The sequence below is a fragment of the Ornithodoros turicata genome, unplaced genomic scaffold, assembly GCF_037126465.1.
Source record: "Ornithodoros turicata isolate Travis unplaced genomic scaffold, ASM3712646v1 Chromosome13, whole genome shotgun sequence".
Taxonomy (NCBI): domain Eukaryota; kingdom Metazoa; phylum Arthropoda; class Arachnida; order Ixodida; family Argasidae; genus Ornithodoros; species Ornithodoros turicata.
In genome coordinates this window covers 4,070,333-4,087,291 of record NW_026999307.1, presented here as the reverse complement: position 1 = coordinate 4,087,291, position 16,959 = coordinate 4,070,333, and the positions used below count along the sequence as shown (strand labels likewise).

At 43.8% G+C, this 16,959-nt stretch overlaps 1 protein-coding gene across 1 annotated transcript in view; it reads left to right on the top strand.

Moving 5' to 3' along the window:
- Positions 1-16,743, top strand: part of LOC135372086 (uncharacterized) — a 30,620-nt gene extending 13,877 nt beyond the window's left edge. Inside the window, exons 4-5 of the mRNA XM_064605809.1 lie at positions 10,685-10,759; positions 16,600-16,743. Of these exons, the coding sequence (XP_064461879.1) occupies positions 10,685-10,759; positions 16,600-16,743 (219 nt within the window). The remainder of the gene's footprint in view (positions 1-10,684; positions 10,760-16,599) is intronic.
- Positions 16,744-16,959: the final 216 nt, after the last annotated feature.

Sequence of the window (16,959 nt, the reverse complement as noted above, 5' to 3'; positions counted from 1 at the left end):
GAAGATGCGCAATAAACCAAATAAAGAAAAAAAAAAGCGTTCCTTCACGAATTTTTTGCGGACGATCTACCGAACGGATTTTTGTTCTGAAAACGGTTTTGGTATCTGGGGACCGAAGAGATCAGATGTTCTCATTGGAGCAACTTCGTAGCTTTTATAATTAAAAAGTTAATTATTGAAAGTTAATCAAGACATTGCCTTAGGAGTCTGTTAATGCCCCCCTATAGGGAGTGCCCCTCAGCATATGCTATATTGCAACTGATTTCATCTCGGAAAAAGTGATTGATATATTTTTACGAAATCTGTTCACACTTAGCGTGGACACCCTGTATATATATATATATATATATACAGGGTGTCTTTTTTTAGGCGCTACAGGTATTTCATTAAAAAACTATAAGGGCTATGGACATGTACCCGTATTCACCAACTTACTTAAACCATTGGTTTAGTGACGTCGGGTTTAAATCGGTCACGTGAGACTTTCGTTCGCCAATCCTGGATCATCATCCCATGCTCTACAACCTGCTGCTGTGAAGCCAATGGCACCGCACATGGCGAGCTTCCTGCACGGCGCATGCGCATTTCGCCAGAGTCTGCCAGAAGCGATGGAGGCCGGTAGGCCTAATCCCCGGTTCACGAAGAATTTTTCTTGGGTAAGTTTTGATAGATATCGTTACTAGAAGCGCCCAGGAAGTGGATTTTATCGCAATGGGACGAATATTCGCTTCAAATATTCCATTTCGATCATCCACTCAAGCTACTTAAACCGGTGGTTTAATACCCATGTATTTGAATAGGACGTATTTTAAATTAGTGGGGAGGCTAGTTTAACGTCGGCCTAAGTACGTTGCAACTGTGAACGTGTGCTGAAAAAACTATTGTAGAGTGGTTGTGGTAGGTGATGTTTCACTAATTCGAAATCTAACTGGTAAAAATTAAGCAGAATCGTTTTAAATGCACGGTTAGTAAACGAAAACGGCGTAACGCTTGACCGGGGGTACAAAATGCGGCTGTTGTTTTTAGAAGCCGCTATTGCGAACGTTTGCATGACAAACGTAAGAAGCACCGTCAAAGATGTGGTCAAAGAGAGTGACATCAACATGTGCCACTGGACAAAATCCAGATACCAATCCAATGGACCGATAGAGTGTGCGGATGGCCGAACGTCAATATGCATCATCAAAAACAAAGCATAGTGCTGGAACTTATTATGATGTCATCTCCTGTGATACACACTGTAAGCACCCCGTCATTGTACAGTAAGAGCAATAACGTGCTAGATGGTTGTTGCGAGCCCCGATGGAGAAATTGAGGGGCGTCTCGCATGTTTATTAACCATCCCAGTATCTATCATCTCTTTGCAGCGTGTCTTATCTCCAGAGACATTTAACCGTGCAATAGGACTGATCATAAAGTGCATTAGCGTCTTGCGGCTGTTGTGTGGATACTATCGAGGCATGGAAATATGCATGTTGTTGCACTACACAGAACACGGAATTTGAACAGATTTTGCTTCCCCAGGTTATGAAAATACCGTAGCAAAACCGAACGAGGTCCCCATTTTCCCTGGATTCACATGTAATAGATTTGTAATTCACATAGATGAAACTGAAATGCGTGTTTTACTTACTTCAGCATGCCACAGCAGAGGAGACCAATGAAAAACAGTTCTTCGGGTATTGTGTTACTACTGCTACATTGGAAAACATTCAAAAAGACAGCTGCTTACTCCTATTTTAATTAATCGTATGGTAACAGTAGATCTGTTTTTGTAGGGCTGTTTCTGAAAAAGACACTACACAGCAGTGTGGTAAAGGAGGCTGGAGACCTTTTGGAAGCATCATTACTTTTTAGGTTAACTATTGCAGGTACATAACCATAACCAATCACTGACAGTTTTTGTGCATATAAGCACAGATATTCTGGAGATCTTAAAAAATCTCTGTTGTGGACTCATTCGTCACAACAACTTTGTATTCGTGAGATTTTTGTTTATATTCAGACAATAAAGGCTATTACGTAGTTCCACAAGAATGACTTTTTTCATAGAGCCATGCACTCTCGATACCCTGATCAATTAGTTGGTGAGGTCATATGAAAACATAAGTAAGTAACGGTGCACAAGGAAAAAAATCCGTGCTACATTTCACATGCCGACTCCACTAATATATCTGATGTGTACTGCAAAAGAGCTGAATTGCATAAGAATAAAAGGCAATGTGTACAGAAACTTTGAGCTCCCTTGCTCATTATTGCATTGCACTTGAAGTTGAAAATTAGATCAACTGCAATTACTGCATATAACACCTTCCAGATAGATTTAATAAAACATAGTAGCCAGCTGGTACACGCAACATCAAAATGGAAATGTGGTTCTGTCATAACTGTAGCATGAGTGCATGGCCACGTGACTGTTGTCAACTACTTAAAAGAAAGTTAGCTTCTGTTAGCATGGGTACAGATTTGTCCTGCCAGTGCAGCTGTTTGTATATACACTGAGCACACGAGAACGTGAAAGAGCACGGTCCCATGTTAACAGTAGCTATCGTTTTTTTACGTTATAGACAGTTGCCGTATGGCTGCGTCGTTAATTTCTGTGTTCAGTGTGGATATTGATGACAGTAGTAAAGCAGGGTAAACATACACCCATGCTACACTAGCTCTCCTTCTTTTATGTTGTTGATAGCTGTCATATGGCCATAGAGTTTATCCATGTACTCAGGTGTTGAGTGTGAATATAGCACTAAACAGAAAAACAGAGTCCCTTTTGTGTCTCCTGAAGCTCAAGGCTTTTCTTTCAAGCTAAAATGTATGCATGCTGTTCTGCATTATTTCTGTGAGCAGGACTGTTAAAAATTGCTTGACGACACAGCAGCTTTACACTGGTGTGATCAGTGCACTCTTGTTGTGTAGTCTCATATCCTGTACAGGTAAAGAATGGGAAAACGCATTCCTATGGAATCATGCTACATGATTTATAATATACTCCCGCATGCACATTACAATCATGCTTCTATTTATCGCGAATGCCTCTAATCTGGTGTTGTGCCTGTCTTCAACGTGTTCTGAATAGCTGAGTTCAAAAATAGTGAACCAAACCAATATCCACTTCTGATATATCCACTTCTGATATGCATATGTGTAGTACTTCACTGTACATTCAGTTATGTTACAACTTGTTCCCCTTACACCAGCTCAGGTGCATGCTAAGTGTCCACGGTTTTTCCCGTATGACACGTCCTGTACAATATCTACGCAGAATGGGTACTCTCCTCTGCTTTGACTCGCACTCCACCCCTAAACCAGTGAGTGGAGGGTATACACAATATGGGAATACTACGGTAACAAAATTCGGATGTAACTAAGACTGTGTCATCAGCGTCATGACAAACGATTTTAACATCTATGGATCTGTCACGCGAAACAGTGCCTGAATGCTGCTGCAATGCACGACACTATGACATACATTTATCACTGGAAAGCTTCCTTCCCCATGATCGTCACCAGGAGAATATGTGGCATCTCATGCAAACTACTTTCACTGAATGACTGGCACCAAATGCCTGTGACATTAGAATGTACATGTGTCACACCTGGTTATTTATTTTGTTTAAAGTAAGCAGTTCTTCAAAGCCACATGTGAAGAAAATTTACTGCTATACAAATATGTGGCTGGCATTAGTTGAGGCTTATCGCATACCATGCCATCCCCAACACAACTGACTTTCATGTAACACACGAGAAACATGTCTGTGTAAGAGCTTGCTTCGCCATAGGTTCATAAATCTTGTGGTTATGTGTGTGGAAGTTTTCATTTCTTTTTAACGGGAAATTCACACTACTTCTGTTTCTTTTCAGAACCCTCCTTTCCTCCCACACTTTCATTTTCTTAGGGGTGCATAAAGTTCAGTAAAGTGGAACGAAATAATTACATGCTTATCTTGTGCGCCAACATAATGCATTTGGCCGGAACTTGTGAAACTGTTGCTTTGTGTGCCTGTAAATCTTCTGAACCATTTCCCCATACATCATGTATTAATTTCCTGAAGTTGCCTGAAGACTGCATGTTCATCACTCGTTACTGAAGTGAGGTGGTTAGTCAGGCAGAGGCATCTGTATTATTTTACTACAAATTCAGTGTTATGTCCCATACATCTGCTCCCAAACTTTGTCCTTCATGATGCAGTACACCATGCTCACTACATTAAACTGTCCAGTTGCATAGATTTGTGTTGACACAACGGGATGAGTATGTCCGCCTCTACAAAGTGGCAACTACCAAAGTGGCTAAAAAAATAACTGAAATTGTGGAACAAAGATATACAAACATGTAAATTTTTATAAAAGTAATACAGCACATTGTAGCTAAGATGCACGTGATTTCAAGTTACATTCCTTTCTTTGTGTGAGCTTATTTGTGCATATTTGTCCATTGTGAACTTCATCTCACTGTCTGCTATAGATCAATATAGAAAGCAAGCAGACAATGATCAGTGCTACTTAGTGATGGACACTAACTACTTCTACAGTAGTTTAACTATAACTACTAACCACTTTGCGATTGAGTAGTTTAACTAGTAGTTCAACTACTTTTCAGGGGAGTAGTTAAAACTACGTTTTTTTAACTACTGCAATGTAGTTTAACTACATCTATAACTACTTAACGTTGTCCATCAACACCAATCCCTTGTAGTGTTCTTGGACACCTAAATATGAATCACAAGCAACGATAAACTTTGGCTCAAGCCATTGCTGCGATCGTCAAATACAAAGCTTGCGGCGGGATTATTTCTGTGAGTAGGCGATAAACTAAGTTGCAGAATTATTTCACCGCAAATAAGGTTTCACTAGACAAGCAACAAAAGTGAAGATTTAGTACACATGCACGACACAATTGCTCTACACCTCCGTTCTCATCAAACGAGTAGCTCAAGATAAAAGTCGGAAGCACAATTCCGCCGTAAAGCTTGCGGCAAAATCGGTAGTTGGCGCCTTCAGTAACCTAACTGCTGATGTTAACTACTTAAAATGGCAGTTTAACTAGTAGTTGCCACTACATTTCCGCAAGTAGTTGATAACTACTTTTTAACTACAATCAGGTAGTTTAACTAGTAGTTTAACTACATGTAGTTAGCTACTGGCCATTACTGGTGCTACTACAGATATTTTATGCTAGAATGAGCACCTCTAGGTGTGCCTTGCTTTGATATTCCACTGTGTTGTTTCTCAAGAAATAGCACAAGATCTCTCAATACAAAGCTGTACAGTCAAACTGCATAACCACACAGTGCAGAAATGCAGCCTGCGCAATAATTTTTCAGAGCTTTATATTCTGTGTAAAGAACGAGAATTAGTAGAGGCAGGTCACAAACATGAGCGATACAAACATGTAATCCTTGAATGCCCAGTTGTTTGAATTACAGTGTGTAGTTCAGGATGTCTGCAATCCAGTAAAGCATGGAAAATGTGTAAGTCCCGAACCAGTTGCATAAAAGTGTTCCCTCAATAATATATGAAGTTGAAGAAATAAGCACAATGCAATTATTGAACAAAATAACAGCACAGGGTTATTTGTAGCTGATGTTGTAGCTGTTGTATGTGTTTTCTTTGGTCCGTTCCTGTTTGCTCTATCCTTTAAACACCACTCGTGAAACTGGTATAACACCTCCTTCTTTATGAGATATTTGGTTCATTTTGACATCTATATTTTGTGTACATGGTCTCATTAAACTACAAATCATGAATGGTTCAGACGTAGTCTACTGGCACTAAAGTGTGGCCATTTATTTTAACAATGTCGAATGCATCATATCAAATGACAAATATTCTCAGTAACTGTAATGACAAATATATACATTAGGTATGTTCCTATTTCGTGAAATTTCATCTGAGCAAGTGACAGTCACAACGTAACGATGAGTCTTTGTGGGTTGAACAGAACAATCAATTTAGTGCTTAGTGATTTCTACAATAATCTGATATGCTGAAATGCAGAAATAAAAGAGGTCAGAGTTAAGCACAGCAACGCACCGCTCTGACAGGCGGTCACAACACTTCCACGCTCACAAGCAAGGACGCCCTGGGTAACATGACGAAAACAGCGCTAAACAAACAAACGAAATTCACACACACACACACACACACACACAGGACGAGGACGTAAACAAGGCAGCACCCTGAGTACGTTTTCCGTATCAGTTGCGCTCCAAAGAAACACAGCCAGCAAAGAGATACTCTAACGCGTTGCACGTTTGTGACACGTTGAAAGTATCACGTCGATTTCTTAAAACGATAACACCGTAAAAGTTGTGCGTGTGGGAGTCCCATGCAGCATAAGGCCACTCTTGCATCAACTTTCTTTCTGTTTACATAGCCCACAGTGATCAAACACTTGCACACACGTTGCGCTCATGACACCATACTCGAAAGCTTATAAAGGACGCTGCTGGAATGCCCCAGCAATCGAGAGGCAATCTTGATCGTTGCAGTTCACCACACATATTGCACAACAGACGATAAATAAGCGATGGTCGATGCGGCTGAAATTATTACACGCAACCACAATCGACGACCAAACACTGACAATAGCACAACGATCACCTCCGCGAGGATACCTACTTCTCTTTTTCAAATAACATGGCAAACGCTCACTATGTACGCCTTTTTAGCGACCATAACAACCATATCTCGCGGAGCTTGTCATTAACAGATACAGAGGTAGATCTAACCACCGATTACCGATACCCTGATCCGCAACCACCTGCAGCAGCGCCATCTTAACTTTCTTCTGCAACAACCTCATAATAATAATTAAAAAAAAAAAAACAGGAGCCTTCCCTCCTTCGCAGTCCTGTCGTCTGCTAGTTTCTCCCTCCCCTCAACCGTCGCGTGACAATGTGAATAATGCGCATGCGTTGTGGTCAACCCTTTGGATGGGGCTTCATAGCCGGAGAGATCACGTGATCGATTTAAACCCGACGTCACTAAACCAATGGTTTAAGTCGACTGGTAAATACGGGTAATGTTGTTTTCACTTCTATCATCTCTGGGCCTGCGACGTTCTTGGCCATATGTTGCTCGACCGTCAAATGACGAATTGCCTAAAAATCGTTAGTTAACTTTTTAATTATAAAAGCTACGAAGTTGTCCCAATGAGAACATCTGTTCGTTTCGATGACCTGATATCGTAGCCGCTTTCAGAACAAAAATCCGCTCGGTAGATCGTCCGCAAAAAATTCGTGAAGGAACACCTTTTTTTTTTCTTTATTTTGTTCATTGCGGATCCAAGGTATATCTAAACAGGTAGCGCAACTCCCATAGGCCCCTGTGTCTTCAGAATGACGCCATGATAGAGACGGTCAGCGCCATCCATCCGTTGAGCGGACTACTACCATTGTAAATAAATGACGTCAGGGATGACGTCACCGCTATGAATACTAAGTAGTGCATAATTAGCCATGGCACGTTTAAATTTGCGCACTGTGTTTGCGTTGTATACCCTTTCCCTCACCCAAGCAACAACACCAGACGAGAATACAGAAGAATAAATCGCATCAGGTTTAATTAAATATCAATTTTTTTCGCATATCAAATCGAAATACATAGAGTTATAACAGATTTATACAATTCCAGACTTAAGGGCATCGTGATGACAACAACAGAAATTAGGAAGGTTCACTTAAGTTCCATTTCTCTCCTAGAGCTACACGTACACGTAGCGATTAGACGTTTGCATTTATTCAGTGAGTGACTATTATAGGTAAATTGCAACGAAATGTGGTATCGTTGGTGCACAGCTGATTCCTGCTAGCACTCATTTCACTTCTTTTTTCGCGGGGCCAGCAACAGGGGATGCATTGTATTTTTCTGTTCACACAAGTGGTTCTTGGTCTACAGCTTCGAGATGTGAACGTCGTTTCCTGTTTAACCCAAAAAGTGTACCAACTCAGTATTACAATGCACGGACACACGGCACCATGCACGGCACGGACACAGAGATGCACGGATAAACACCGCAAAGACGCCCACTGTGACACATGCGCAAAGGGAGCAGGACACGGAAGTGTACTCGGGTGGTAGATGATTTAGTATATGTGCACGAGCGGAGCAACAGAAAGTTATTTCTACATTGAAATTATGAATAACCTATTAGTACACACACAAGCCACGCCCATGTTGTAAAGTTTTTCTGTTTACTACAGTACCTCTACTGTCAACACCCAGGATCGCTCGCGCTTCTTGCTGGTGGCCTTGCCGATGGGTCTGATTTGGCATTTTCGCTTGTTTTCGCTACCAGTTTAGATGTACCTTGGCGGATCTTCAGAGACCCGTCTTTCCTTTGCCCCCAATGTTGAAAGGGCGAAAGAGCACACTGTCGCCTCTTGCGTCCTGGAAAAAGATTAACAGAAAATGCAATACAAGATAAGGGCAGTTCCCATAGCATCACCCGATACACTTGTTTTTGTTTTGTTTCCGCAAATTAGAACTAATCTTCGACGCATGAGGCGGCACTGTGGCGGCATCTTCGACGCATGAGGCTCCTTCACCATATCACATTGGGGATGAAGGAAAGTCGCGTCTCTGAAGATGCGCAATGAACAAAATAAAGAAAAAAATGGGGCTCCTTCACGAATTTTTTGCGGACGATCTACCGAACCGATTTTTGTTCTGAAAACGGCTACGATGTCAGGTCATCGAAAGGAACAGATGTTCGTATTGGAACAACTTCGTAGCTTTTAGTCATTTGACGGTCGAGCAACATACGGCCAAGAACGACCGCCGGCCCAGAGATGCTAGAAGTGAAAACAGCATGTCTATAGCCCTTATAGTTTTTTTATGAAAAATCTGTATCGCCTAAAAAAGACACACTGTATATATGTGTGTGTGTAGACTCTCTCATGCAAGTGCTGAACTCTTAGAAACACACATAATACGCAGGTGTGGACGCTGAACGGGCTGAACGCACTGTCCTCGAGGACGTCGGGTGCAAGGCTAGAGCGCTGGTCAGATAGTACGGAATTGAGAGCAGAAAACGCCCTTTTGACACTTGCTTGAGTGGCGGGCACAGCAAGAACAACGTCCGCCAGCGCCTTCGTTTCGGCTTCTTTTTCTTTTTGGCATTCCTAATACTTAAGGATGTCCGCATCTCCGATTCACGAACACCAGGAGTTGGTATTCGTACAGTGAATAAAAGCTTGAAACACTATCCTTGACAAAGAACAATGGACCATGCGTGGAAGGTTTGCCACAAGTCGATGTGCATTTTTCTGCAGCGTTGCTAAGTGGCTGACGGACTTCTTAGTTCCGCTTCCCAAGACAAGATGACAACAACAACAAATAAGCTAATGATAATGAGTGGGGAAATTCGCCACGTAAGGTGCGGCCCACTACCCCAAGGCACAATGGGGCAGGATGTGATGTGTCCTGATGATGAGGTGATGAACGATGCTAAATAGGGATATATAGGGATATAGCCAGTGGAGTCAGTAAGACATCAGAACGGTAGGCAAAACCACAGCACACAAAAACACACACACAGCACACAGGTACGCAGGCAGATCATAGGGTAGAGAGGAGACCAGTGTCCCGGAGAAAAATCTTGAAATACTCAAGCATCATCAGCATTTCAAGCATCTGATCGGCCGCTCTGACTCGATGCTCTGCTCTCGCTGTGCTGTTTTGGCGGATACCAAGCATGTGCTCCTCGACTGCCATCTATACACCTCCCAAAGAGCAGCTCTACGGGGTCGCCTGCAGTCGATCACGGCCGCACCATTCACATTGGCAACCATTCTCGGCCCTTGGTCTAACCAGACAAGATGACAGTAACGTAAATGTGTACCAAAAGCTGTGTGTGTGTGTGTACGGCTTCTGTTTGATGGGCTGGAACTGACATCATCTCATCATGTCCGATACTGTACACAGTTTAGAGCGTAATAGTCGCACTGGTGATCCCACAACACAATATATGCTAATGAAAAATGACGCCGAGGGTCTTGACTGTGGAAGAGAAACATATTTGGGAGTAGTCTGAACATAAGATACTCGGCAGGATGCATGTTGATTGCTATGAGCGAAACACAACAGCCTTAGTCTTGTGTAGTTTATTTCTAAACAGTTATTGCCTGACCACGAGTGCAATTTGTTCAGAACTCTACTACCTTGCTCCATGAGCGCAGTCATCTCAGTGCCAGTAATGGAGAGACTGGTGTCATCTCCGTAGATAACGCATTCCATGGTATTGTCGAAGATCTTCGTACGGCCCAAACGAAAGAGGAGATCCACGCCACAAAAAGATCCGCCACCAGGAAAGAAGACCCATAATGAAAGAAGATCCACCCGTGGATGTTTTCTCCCTGTGGATCTTATTTCGCTTTGGTAATAGATAAGATGGCACAGACGCAGCCAAGCTGGTTTGTGTTTGTCGCCCAAGCTGAGGCTGTTGTCTTCATGGAACTAGTAATAGACCTTCTCTGACCTAACCTCTCTTGACCGCTCAACAAAGTGTACTATTAGAGCCATACCGCCAGGAATAGAGATGTCCTGTTCTGTAAATCGTGTGGAATGTCTGAGATATTGATGTCACTGAGTTACTTAATATGCATTTTTGCCTTTCGTATCCCGCTTCCGGCGTAATTTTTTGTTCATTGAATTCTGAAATTAGTCTTTCTCTTAATTTCAGATGAATGCCAGACTGCTAATGGAATTTAAAAACATCACCATCCAACTTATCCTCGTTAAAATTGAAGCAGTACCGGTGAGTGGATATTTGTTCCTTTTACGCAGCATAAACACCTCCAAACAAATGTTAAATACATACAAAGAAGCAGCAAACGAAAAGAAAAAAAGAGAGCGAAATCTCGTACTTTAGGTTAACCTGCAATGACGAGTGATGCACGTGATCCAGCTACGCGTCCGCCTTTGCTGTATCACGCTAGAGAAAAGCTTTTGGTCACCGGTTTCGTCTCTGTATTCCACTGCAGAATGGACTCATTGGTGGAAGGAATATTGTCGTTACACAAACCCCAGTAGAAACGAGCGTATATTGTAGCAGCAAGGTTGTTTGCACACGGAATATCGGTAGTATGAAGTGTTTTGAGAATAGGGCTTTACGGATTTTACCGAAGCGGATAATTGTGCTACTGGAGTAAGGCAGGTAAAAGTTTACAAGTCCGTCAAGACAACAAAGATTATTTTTATTTGTATTCACATATATACAGGGCGTTTCTTTTTCGCTTTCAAATTATTTACAGAACGTTTATAATAAACCTATGAGAGCACATTAGGTGCGGTTTTCACAGCTGAGGTTATGTTACCAGGTGGGCATCCTGTGAGGAAGCCTCCGTAATTACTGGCCGACTAATTATCAAAAATCATTATTTCATAAATCGGGAAACGCGAGATTGCGGAATTGGAGGCAGACATGATATAAGTCAATCCTCTTCTTTTAAGAATCCTAAAACAAGCACGTACTTTGAAATATGAGTCGCTAGTTTCGGCTATGCAAATGAACCAAAAACCGAAACAACGCACTTCTCGAGCCCAAAACTAGCGACCGGCGTTCGTGTCGGAGGTTCACGTGTTTTATGGCGAGGCAGCTGATTGGAGTTGGCGGCTGATCTGGTGGTCAGATAAGCTGTTTTTTCGCTCACGCATGCTGGCGGTGATGTAGTATGTGAGGCTCGAGAAGTGCGTAGTTCTGGCAACGGCTCATTTGCACATGAAAATTTTGCGATTTATACAGGGTGGTCCACCAGCCATGATAGGAATTCATAGTAAAAAACGTAGGCTCCGGCGAGACATGCAGTCAAGGGATTTTTCTCTGTCAATAACTTTTGCCACATATCGGTAACATTTTTATTTCATTTCAATTGACGGAAAGTTAATTTCTTGAATTGAACTCCGCAATTTCGCAAGGCAACCTAACGTTTTCTTTGCGGAAAGGGGTTCCCCGTGGTCATTTTACTCAGTATAGCACATACCCCCACTCGTTATGCAATGGCAATTGCCGGAATAAATTCGCCGAAAATCCGTGGAAATGAGCCCTTGGCTCCGCCACTTTTTTGACGGCCCTACAGTTTGAGCGCAAAGCTGCGAAGAAAGGAGGTTACACTGACACGCCACGCGAAGGTGACAAGGGTTACAAGCGTTACGCACGGAACAAACACGCGCCGTGAGTGCAAGAATCACGTCTTATCAAAAATGAGGCCACCCGACGTGTTGACAGGTAGGGAAGGAAATACATTTTCGGAGCCTTTTGCACTCCGGTCTCAGTGAATGCAGTTAGCAAGTAAACGGCAGCGATGGCAAGCACCGTGTATTCCAACCAAGAAAAAACAAGGATGATCATTGCTGCCGCAGGTATGGACTGTGACAGAGCAGTCCTCAAACACAGTGAAATGTTTCCAGGAACTAGGGTGGTGAGCTCCTGTACCATAAGGTGTGCATTTTTGAGACTGTCCACAACAGGAAGTTTCCATCCCAGTACCCAGAGCCGGTCACACCCAATCACTGCCAGTGGGTCCAGTCAAAGAGGCAAGGTCCTGAAAGAAGTAGGAGATGATCCCCTACTTCATGACAATACGGTGGTGCAGAAAAACTGCGAGACCGCTATCCGTGGTCATAGTGAAAACTGCCGCGTACAGGAGGAGCGAGTTCACGCGCACCCAAAAAGCAAACAAACACACTGAGGAAGAAACGAATAAAGGAAAACGAGCGCGACCCTGAAACTAACGCGGGCAAAGCTGAGGGCCAGATCTCACTTGGCGACGTCTGACGCGGCGTCGTGAGCGCGCGGCGGAAGTAGAGGAACATGTCCGCCGCCCCGTCAGCGCGCACGATTTTCATGTTCCCACCACAGCGGCATTCCGCCGTCCAAAGCAGACGAAAAAATCAGGAGGCGTGGCCTTTCTGTGTCACCTAATTGGTCGCCAGCTGTCGTCATCGGCAGCTCTCGCTGACGTCGTCAAAGAGGTTCGGCATGTCAGTTTTTTTGGCTCGACGTCTCTCCTCTCCCGATCCCGGAAATGCGCATCTATGTCCGCCGCCCGCTCACGACGCCGCGTCGGGCGTCGCCAAGTGAGAACTGGCCCTGATACCTAGCAGCGGAACTCTTCTGTGGGTTGGGCTTGTAACCCTTTCCCTCTCGTGTGGAGTGTCAATGTAACATCCTTTCTTCACAGCTTTGCGCTCAAACCGTAGAGCCGTCAAAAAGAGGCGGAGCCAAGGGCTCATTCCCACGGATTTTCGGCGAATTTATTCCGGCAATTGCCATTGCATAACGAGTGAGGGTATGTGCAATACTGAGTAAAATGAGTTCAATGAAGTTCAATTCAAGAAATTAGCTTTCCGTCAATTGAAATGAAATTAAAATGTTACCAATATGTGGCAAAAATTATTGGCAGAGAAAATCTCTTGACAGCATGTCTCTCCTGGGCATACGTTTTTTACTATGAATTTCTATCATGGTTGGTAGACCAGCCTGTATATGAAAGTAAGTGCTCGCTTCAGGATTTTTAAAGAAGAGGGTGGAATCAAATAATGACTGCCTCAAATTCTGCTGTCTCGCACTTCCCGAGTACATCTAATTAAAAAGTTAATTAATGAATTTTAGGTAATTAGTCGCCCTGTAATTACATGCGCTTTCCCAGAGGGCGTCTGCCTGGCCGCATGACCACCTGCCAAAATACCATCGGTGTTGGTCTCACAAATTAAAAAAAGAATCATTAAAACATCCTGTGTACCAAGTGTTTCACGGAGGTGTTCCGGCTGAATATTTCTTAACCAGGTGGTGCTGTCGAAAAGCTTTCTTTACTGTGGGCATCCTTGAGGCATCTGCCAAGAACTGAGCTCATTTGCATACGTGTGCATTAATTAAATAAAACTTCTAACTTATAAATTTTAGTGCAGACGCTTTCGGGACCTCTATTTTACCAATTTAGCCCTTCATCGCAACATACTCCAGAAAAGAACCGCTTTGACACTTAGTGCTTCTTTTATCACTTATTTCGTATCAGCCTACGTATTTTTCGCGAGGAGCAGCCTACCAATACGCTCTTTCGCTTGGCCATCCGGTTGTCAATTATGACTTCGGCTGCGTTCCAATACCTCGCGCCCGCGAAGGCGCCTGACTAGGCAGCTTGTCACTATTGGAACAGGCTTGCCTAGCCGAGGCGCCTGTGGCGCCATCTCGTTGCTCACGCAAGAAATGCGTACGGCGCAAGCGCAGCAGGACTCTAATGCGCTAAGTTTGTAGGACATCGTGCATAAACTGTCACATTCACAACTAAACATGTGTTGCAACTCTTTACGCAGTTTTAAGAAACTATGTGCAACTTTACATTTAAAGCCAGCAGAGACAGCGAGCACGCTGGTATCGTCAACGCGCGTCTCTATCCCGGCTGTCAGATGGTCAGGCGTATAACTAGACTGCGTCGATGCGCACTAGGCGGTAGCCCACTGAATAGCGGACTTGGCGAGATTTGGAACGAGACTTAACATGGCGGCACTTCCGGTTAGACCGCTAGGCAGTCGACTAACCGGGGTATTGGAACGCAGCCTTCGTCGGCCCCGTTCATACACGGAGGGAAGGAAGATAAGGAACAGTCGCAAGAGACGCTCAGGTGTTCCCCCTGCTTCTCTAGCGGACAGTATCGCTTGTGGTGCTGTCCCGGGCAGATCTTTTCTTATCTTTTGCCTGATCTCGCATGTTCGCGCGCCACTTTCCGAGTGCCATGCATTTGCTAGCGAGCACTTTTTCCGCCCGGTATCAAAGCGACCGAGCCGCGGATTGCCCAACCCGTTACCGGTGTCGTCACATACACATCGCAAGGGTGGCGAGGGCGCTCACTGGCCCGTAACTCGAAGTTCACATGGGTTAGCAGAGGACGGAACCCGAAGACGAGCGACCGCGATAGCCCTAGCGTGATCCAAGCGACTAAAACTGCTAGAACCATGGCACCCATGTTCGGGTGGCAAGGGTCCCGTGATCCAGGGCTGGCACCGACCTAGCAATTTCCGAGCACTGGGCAGTGCTGCCATGAAATGACCACCCGAGTTCGCCATAAGCGTCTCTTCCGCCTATTCCTTATCCTCTATCAACACCGTGTGTGAGCTATGCGGATGAACACGTAATTAGCAGCCGGTTTACTAAGCGAAATAGCGTGTTGGTAGGTTGCTGCGCGCACGAAATATGAACACAAAAAGCGAATTAATTACTCGAAAAAGTCACAAAGAGCCAGCGCGTTTTGGTTTTTTCGTTTCTTTCTGTTTTTGTCAAATATTTTTCGCTGAGGGCCTCAATCGGTAAACAGCGGTTCCGAAAGTGTGCGAAGTCAACTTTACAAATTACGAGCTTTACTTAATTAAGGAGCGTATGAAAATGAGCCGCTCACTGCAGAGTTCTCAGAGATGATAACTGGAACAGCTTTTCGGGAGCGCCACCTGTGTACGAAAATTTCAGCCGGGGGACCTTCATGAAATATCGGGTATGCTCCCTCTCACAATGGCAGGCCGTTGTGCATGTGTAACTTGCATGTGCCTGTCGCTGTAAGTGCGATCGTCCACCTGGTGGAGCGCAGAACCTGCACAAAGGCTGGTTATTTATTTATTTATTTTTCATAGTTTCGTTCGTCTTCATTTATTTCACGGATATTTGTGTGTTCCATTCGAATTCTCAATTAAATATGGACTTCTCTACTCCAATTTCAAACTGAAGCAACGTGTTCAAATAGTTACGAAGCTGCACGCGTAAGTCCACAAACGTCAGAAAGAAGATGCACACCAAAGTGAGTGCTGCTTTAAGCGTACATGCTACGTATCCGTACGTATGCTGTGTATACTCAATTATACACCTATTTGTTTCGTATCTGATCCGACTATGTATCTACTCGCTTCGTTATCACGCCAGTTTTAAAATGTGTGTTCATCCAGTCCTATAGTAGTATGTAAGGCAGAAATAAGATATTTCCGTGCTATCTCCTCCTCGTTATTACTCGGGTTTTTGGAAGCGCAAAAGCACACAGTAATCATTCTTTTCTATTTGCTCTTCTCGATTTGTTAATTTGCAGAATATCTACGCGGTTTCAGACGCGAACAACCGAAAACAGGGATACTCCTTATAAACTAGGTGGAAGCAGGCGAATATTTAAGGGTTCATTGCATGATGGATGTATTGTAGTGCACTCCAGAATACTGAGGAAAAAGAATTACTCTTGTACGTGTTGTAGTATTGCAAACTGTATAAATGGGAAATACAAGCCCTCGAACACACTCCCGAGCAAAGCGCAGACGTCATTCCAATTGGCAGACCTAAGCAAGTGACTCCTCGTGCCTGCCTTACTGGTGGCCGCGAGGCTTTGATGTGACGGATGTCAGGTTCATATGGGTTACGCTATTCACGATGTTCATTTTCTCTATTTCTCCTACCCTCTTCGCTATGAAACTTTCAGTCCAGGCTCACATCGGTGCAAAGAACCGTGTTTTACGTCTATGTGGGATAACGTGGGACGACCTGCTGCAACCCCTTTAAACGTGTATTTAAAAATAAGGAAAGTGTCTCAGTTGGTATTAGTGTTTTTATGATACTTTCGTTTCCAGGACGGTGCAAGCTTCTGGACGAGCGAAAATGGTGAACCCCGCCTGTGGCCGCAGACCTCTTCTACGAGTATGTACCACTATATTCGCGATGAAGCAACTGACGAGGTGAAAAATACAGATGTCGTGTTCTTCCTATCCGGGTAAGATCTGCATTTGTTCGTGAACCTTTATTAAATTTTCCTGAGTAAACCGCGACAATGAAATGTGCTGTCTGCTTCTTACACAGCAAGTTCGGCATAAACGCGTTCCCTGAAGACGGACGCCACTTTTCCTGTAAGTACGTTTCCATAATACGCATTAGGTGCTAGCAGTCAATTGCGAGACCACTGACTGTATAACGACAGGCGGATCAAACACTTT